We start from the raw sequence: 7,199 nt of genomic DNA, 5'->3' as shown, positions 1-7,199 counted from the left end.
CCTGGCTAGGAAGGTTGTGTCCGTTTTCAAAAGGACTTTTTGACCATTTTTTGCACCGTGGTTCCTCAACTCAGCATGGTCAAGCCTTCTCCTTCGAGTCCAAAAGATACTCCACCCCCACCCTCACCAAAAAATAAAATTTGTGAGGCTCTTGTGGGATCCACTGGAATTTTTATCTATGATTTATTTTATTATTATTCATAGGTGGACCCCACCACTATTGTTTGCTTGTGATGAGACATAATAAGATTCTAAACTTTAAATGAGACTCTCATATTCAGCACTTGGGGTCTCTTTTTTAAGTTTTCTTCGTGTTCACAGGTTGGGTAATAGTGTGGCTAACTGCCTGGCTAGGAAGGTTGTGTCCGTTTTAAAAGGGACTTATTGACCATTTTTTGCACCGTGGTTCCTTAACTCAGCATGGTCAAACCTTCCCTTGTGAGTTCAAATCACCTCCCCATCAAGGGAGATCAATGTATTCTCCTCGAGTTCGGATCACCTCCCCCATAAAGAATACCCTCCCCCCGGCCCACCCCCACTCCACAAAAAAATAAAAATTGTAGGCCCACGTGGGACCCATTGAGAGTTTTATTTATGATTTATTTTATTATTATTTATAGGTTGATTCCACGGCTATTGTTTAGAAGAAAAGTATAATAGAATACATTGTTCTCCCTTGATGGAAAAATGGTCAAGGCTCATAGTAACTACCAGTCCCTCAGCTTTAGGCTTCCGATGGACTTTGGGTGCTCTGCTCCATCTAATCAAACTGCCTAATTTTTCCAAGTGCGATTTTTTGGGTCCGTAGGTAAGACTTCCACAGAAATCCACTTTTTTTGGTTACTTTTTTTTGGGTAATCCATTAAACGAGAGATGAAATACTGTTGCTCATTCCACTAATCCGTGGTAAGGCGGTTTCGTATTTACCTCGGCAAGGAGGACTATCGGTTAAATACGTACTGTCTAATTTTGGTCAAATCTTTTCCTTTTATTATTAATTCATTGTCTGTTGTCCCAACATAGATTTGAAATTAAAATGATAAACGTAAATCTATTATGGACCGTTCTGGCTCTTTGAAATAAATTATAGGGTGTTTTAACGTAAAATAAAAATCCTTAAGGAAAGAGAGAGATGAAAGAACGAGCATCAACCCAGAAGACTTGGTGCTGCTTTTATGTAAGCTTTGATAGACAGTGAAAATGATTGCATCCTTGGAACCATCACAGACGCCTATGCCATCGATGATGACAACCCTAAGGAACAAATAACTATGGCCAAGTTGCTCACAGACTCACAATCTTTGCTAAGAATTAATGATTTGACCGGTCGGATTGGATAATGGTAATACCATATCCACATTCTATTATATTCAGACGAATTTGAATAATATCCCATTGGTTTCTTGATGAATTCATTGGATTCAAATGATAATTGGATTATTATCTTCTTAAGTAGATTCTTCTAAATGCGCATAAATATAGATTGAATACAAGTTTTCAACTACTTGTTTGCATCTTTACCATTTTATTTGTGAGGGCTAGGTTTGGATTTAAGAATTTAACAACTTTGATAGTTATTTTAGTAGAAAATCTAAAAAATAGTCACATATCATAGGTAAAAAATTTACAAAATAAGAAAAATCAATCTAAATAAGTAACTTAATCAAATAATTTTATCAAACGGATAATAATTGGTAAGAAAATGGGATACCATATCCGCATCCTATTAGTAATTGGACGAATTCGGATACCCCTAAACGAAGGCGGGTGTGAATTCGGAAGTGGATTTCGGTTATCCATTTACACCCCTAGATAGATGCCTCAATTTCTTGCAATAATCGATATTTCTAAGTTATCCCATTATAAGGAAACATAATACCCTAATCCCCATGTAATCGCATTTTTATTCTTCTATAAGTAATTGATCAAAAGTCCTAATCCAATTACAAATACAATCAAACTATACTTATATAGATCGACAGAATACAAAACACCCAAACCCACAACAAAACTATGTATATGACTTATATGGAATAGACAAGATTTATGTTATTCACCCGACAACTATATCTACGGTAGAGCTGAGATAAATTTACTATGAGATGAATCATTTTCTACTTCATTATCCCCGGAAAAAAAGAAGAAGAAGGAAAAGAAAGAAGATGATAAAGTTATCTCCTTGGTTGCCAACTGGTGGCTTTGTACGGGAGATATTTCTGAGCCCATCGTCTCTAGAGCTCTTGACCTCGCTTCCCGTGGCCCCTTGCTCGACCTCAAGGGGTTGGATTATATGTAACTAATCCGGCTAGACAAACAATAATCCAAAGCAATACTTTGGCCTAGCACCCTAGTCCAACCAACCTTGCGCTACCATGGTTCAAGACCGGTCCGCCACACTTATTGAATTTATGCACAACACTTCCCAAAAGAAAAGAAGAAGCAAAAAAAAACACCTCCTTTTCAACTAATAGTGAAGGATCCAATTGAAGAGCTTCTAAAGGGTTTGGTTTGGAATCAGAGCAAAAGATGCCAGAGCTGAGATGAGAGTGTAGAAAACAACAAGAAGAGAGATACTTAGAAGGGATTGCACAGAGAGAGACTTTGAAGTTGCAAATTTTCAAGAAATCATGTTCCTCATCTATTTCGAAATCCCCTCAAAAAAAACATTTTCAATAGCTCTCAAATCTGGCCTTCAAGCCTCTTAAACATCAGCTAAAACTTTGTGAGAACACATATCTGTTTGCACTTTAGATTAAATCTTCAATATATCTGCTTTTATCACCCAAAAAAAAAAAAAAAAGCCTCCTATACTCCAATCTCAATCATAAATAAACAAACCAACTCATATGAGCCAACCATGACATAAGTGAAAATGACAAATAAGTGATTTGGTTGGTCATATTATATGACATAGAAAAGCTAGGCTAGAATTTCTTTTCACCAATCTTAATTACAATAAAATTTTCCTCACAACAGTTAGGTCAAAAAAGTTTCAAAATGCTTTTGAGAAAGAATTCAGTTTGGTCTGAATTGAACAAATCAGAAATCTTGTTTCATCAGAAATGGAAGCATTCTCATACATCTTTTTTTGGTAGTTTGCTTTATACCAGTGTTGCACAAATCTTTACCTCATATTGAACATTGTTAACTGGTTTACTTAAAAGGTAATGTATTAATTAAGCTCTAAATCGAGTAGTTTACAAGAAAACAAATAGGAGCTTTCAATTCAAGTCGTAATTTTGCTAAAAGTTAAAATTATCCAAATTTACCCAAAAAAGGTTAAATTATCAAACATTTTCTCTCTTGGATTGATTCCAAGAATTTAAATAGGTATAATAATATACATAATACTGACCTCCTCCTCCCCAGGGCCTCCTTTAGAAAAAACTAAGCACCGCGATAACATGTATATAATATATTCTCGAACTACCTCCACCCAATCCCTTAAAATTATTTTTCATAAATTGTTAGATCACTTATGGATCTAAATATATCAAAATCACTCAAGACAAGAAATGTTAAAATGCTGACAGTAAACACATTAGCTTGTTTTGATTATCGTGCTTTCATGCATTGAAGCCACTCTTAAACTTGTTTAAATTATATAAATTTTTTACGCAATAGCTTATACACTAAAGGAAATTGAGTTTCAAAAAGCTTTATATGAAACCGCAACATAGCGTATTGTCTAGCCCGAAAAGCCCAGTTGATTGCAGACACAACTATTTGGTCATCATCCACTTCTTGACTTAGAAATATTTGCTCTGTTTCTCAGTCTCTCTGCCTGAAAAAATGACTTTTCAACCAAAGCCAAAAATGTATCTATCTCTATTAGTGCAGCCTTGAGGAATGGTCACAATCTATTCGTTACCATCTTCCTCAGTTAAATCACTAGAATCTTGAATGGGGTTTTCTTTCTAAATGGGAAAGGGTCAAAACAACTGAATGATCCAACATATTGGCAACTATAACCATGAGTTTCTTTATATATTGTTCATTAGGCTCCCATTAAATCTAACTGAATCAGTATTAGGTACTTAATCCATACTCAATTAAGAAATAATTAAATAACCCAATATAATTAGCCATTAAATATGGAGCCCACAATTATATTATTAGGAAATTAAAATCTCCCAACATCAAGAACCTGAATTCAAGTTATACAGTTACCTTGACTCATGCAGAAGACAGAACAGTTAAATCTCCTGAACTTATTAGCTTTATGAATGAAATAAATGATGCAAGTAGCATCTCCAGAATGAAGAATACCTATAATTCATGCAAATAATGTGACAAGCACACCATTAATCCAGTGGACATTTTGCTTGATCAACTACCATGACAGATATCAAACTAAAATGGTCTTGAGGTGTTCAAGACAGCTTATGATATAGGGTTCTTCATGGATCAAAACACAAGAGTTGCAGAAGTAATCACCAGAATTATAGTGAAGAGTAGAAGCCAACAACCATATTGGGTTCTTCATTATAGAAAAACCTGCATCCAAATTTCAGGGTAAAAGCCAAACAAGTTGTTCTGTATGGACTAGACAGAGAAATTTTCACAGGGACTACACAAGGTGAGGAGAAATTACAGGCCATCGGAATCATGAACATGTCGAGTTTTGATGAAAATAGAGCACAGACAGTTGCTTCTTGGTGTCAGGTTGAAGGACAAGATCATTTCTCTAATTCTCTGTATGAACAAATAAACCAGAATTTAAAATGAAATAACAAGTTGAAACAATTTTCTTACAGGGTATAAGTATTTGGCATGGATTACCAGTTACTTTGGTGAGCTCCTCTTGATCTTTCCCAATTCCTGTATCTCTTACAATCCACAGAAAAACTATCTGAGACTGAATTAAATCAGGTTCTGGAAAGAAATCAAACAAAACTGAATTTGGTTGGCCGGAATCCGATTGCCCCCATATAATCCCAAAAATTTAAAGAATATCTTCTCTGTTCTAAATTACAAATAAAAACACTGGCTGCAAAACACTGAATCCACTAAATTAGTTCCTTCAGTTTGATCTCCTCCTCATCAGGTGTTGGGAAACTGGATAACCCTCAAAGAAATCCAAGACAGAAGTCTCAAGATCCTCAACTGAGTACTTGATGTACATCTCCGGGTGCCTTCCACTTTCAATTTGAGATCTATATCGGCCTAGAAAGGATCTGTAAGCTGGAATTAGCTTCTCCGATAAGGATATACGTAGTTCCTCACGCAGCTGATTATCTGGTACCAACCATGTAGATTGAGTCCTGTGAACCTCATCAAACATGGCATTGAAGGTCTTGAACCTTTCCCTCAAAGCAGTCTTGGAAACTCCAGAAGTGAAGCTCCCACTTACGTGTAGCCCTTCATCTCTGAGGCAGTGAAGAACACTCACCCATGTCGCCCTCTCATAACTCGTTGCTGCTTGTCTGTATTTCGCAGTTAACTTCCTGAGGTAATCATCTCCAATGATTTCCCGAAGCTCAGGCAACCATTTTACTTTGTGAACGATGTAGTGAAAATTGTTCATGAGGAAGATATGAGACAGGGAGACATCTTTGTAGAGCTTGGATTTGCCTTCTAAATTGGACTCCAGGATCACAATGATCCAAACCAGATGAAGGGCCAAAGGAGATCGGTTCTCCTGCTCCGGAAACTCCAAATCAGGAGTGGAGGAATCACCAGGATGGCGTGAAGCAGTGGAGGGCTTCGACACGATTAGGTCAAGAAGGGTCTGCCTGTAATCAGAGATGAGACTTATATAGTTCATGACATACCTGGTTAAGGGATGAACCGTTCCCCCTGGAACTGCGATCTTAGAGGTCTCGCGTTGCACGGCGTTTTCAAACTCGGACAGAATTCCTCTCACGGCTTCTGCAAGCCTCGATAGAATCTCTGCCGCTTGGACTCTGACGGACTCAGATGATTTGGACCCAAAAACGGCATCGACGTCTGGTAAGAGATCATTCAAGCCGTCATAAAGGTCTAGAATCTTGAAGAGTTTCTCCGGCGAACGACGGCTGATGCTGATAGCCTCGGCGAAGTTGAAGAGTTGGATGGCGTGACCTTTGACGGTTTCCATGAAGCAGGCGTCGTCGGCGGCGGGGGCAAGACCCTCAAAGATCTGCTCGCAGAGGAGCTTCTCGCTGGCAAAGAGGATACGAACGCAGACCTTGGCAGCTCGAATCCAGCGTCTGATCTTGGTCTCAATGGTTTCCCACTCTAACCTCTGGATTTCGCCTATGCTGAGTTTCTCGATGCCGAGGCGGCGGAAACTGGCATCGACGGCGGATTTGCGGATGCTTCCATAGACCTGAACACACTCTCGCAAATACCCAGCAGTGATCATTCTCTCGGCGATGCCACGGAGATCGTAGATGGCTTCGGATGGGATCAAATCAAGCTCACGGATACTGTTGGTATTACGGTAATTTGGAGTTCTACTTCCGCTGTGACTGTTACTGTTACTACTCGTACTTCCTTCTCCTCCTCCTTCGTGCAGATGCAGTGGCAGTTCAACGCTCCTGCGTTGTTGTTCACTTCCATCTTCATCTGGGCCTTCATCAATGACCTCTAATTCGCCGGCGGCGTCTGTTCTGGAGCTCTCAGAATGGGTGGAAAAGGAATTGGATTCGAGAAGTGATTCGATCTCAAGTGGGTGGGTATGGGTGATAAGGATGTGACGGAATTCATCTTCAAGACGAGCCATGGCGATCTGGATAGCACCGTTGACCTTGCCAGAATCACCACCGCCGCCACAGCCACCGGAAGATCCATCTCCGGAGACTGAAACTGACTCCATGGATCGTTGGATCTCGTCGACAGCTCGCAAGTAGAGGTGGGCTTCCTCACGATCTAGACCATCGAAGATCATTCTTTCCCTGGCTTCTTCTGATGCAGAGGAATCCCACCTAAGGATAAGCTTCTCTGCTGCTTCAAATTCCATGGAGAAAGTCTCAGAAGATTCCATTAGCAAATCGCCGTGAGAGAAAAACCAAGTGGGATAAAAGGTAGAAAACTCAGTGGAGGGAGGGCATACGAGCTCTAAAAATTCTTAACAGAAAGGAGATTTCACGTTTGCTTCAGTGAGATTCCAATTTAAAAACTGTGGGTTTCCGTGTATGAATGGTGTGATGTGGGTCTGGAATAAGCAGAGAGATTTGACAGAAATTTCCTTGTTATTATGGCCTATGGGAGAAGAA

At 39.1% G+C, this 7,199-nt stretch overlaps 1 protein-coding gene across 2 annotated transcripts; it reads right to left on the bottom strand.

Annotated features, from left to right (window-relative positions):
- Nucleotides 1-3,401: 3,401 nt before the first annotated feature.
- Nucleotides 3,402-6,983, bottom strand: LOC149011976 (exocyst complex component EXO70B1-like). Of its 2 annotated transcripts, none has more exons than XM_089163612.1 (2): nucleotides 4,783-6,983; nucleotides 3,402-4,695 (listed from the first exon to the last, which is right to left on the bottom strand). In XM_089163612.1, the coding sequence occupies exon 1, from the start codon at nucleotides 6,965-6,967 to the stop codon at nucleotides 5,024-5,026; it is 1,944 nt and encodes a 647-aa protein (XP_089019738.1). In that variant the 5' UTR covers nucleotides 6,968-6,983; the 3' UTR covers nucleotides 3,402-4,695; nucleotides 4,783-5,023. The 2 variants fall into 2 exon arrangements, with proteins under 2 accessions (XP_089019738.1, XP_089019737.1); XM_089163611.1 differs by having other exon boundaries at nucleotides 3,404-4,497; nucleotides 4,595-6,983.
- Nucleotides 6,984-7,199: the final 216 nt, after the last annotated feature.

Source organism: Hakea prostrata, chromosome 7 (genome assembly GCF_041222555.1).
Source record: "Hakea prostrata isolate BN-2017 chromosome 7, UWA_Hpros_2, whole genome shotgun sequence".
Taxonomy (NCBI): Eukaryota; Viridiplantae; Streptophyta; class Magnoliopsida; order Proteales; family Proteaceae; genus Hakea; species Hakea prostrata.
Note: the sequence above shows the minus strand (reverse complement) of the source record. Positions and strands in the feature narration are given on the sequence as shown.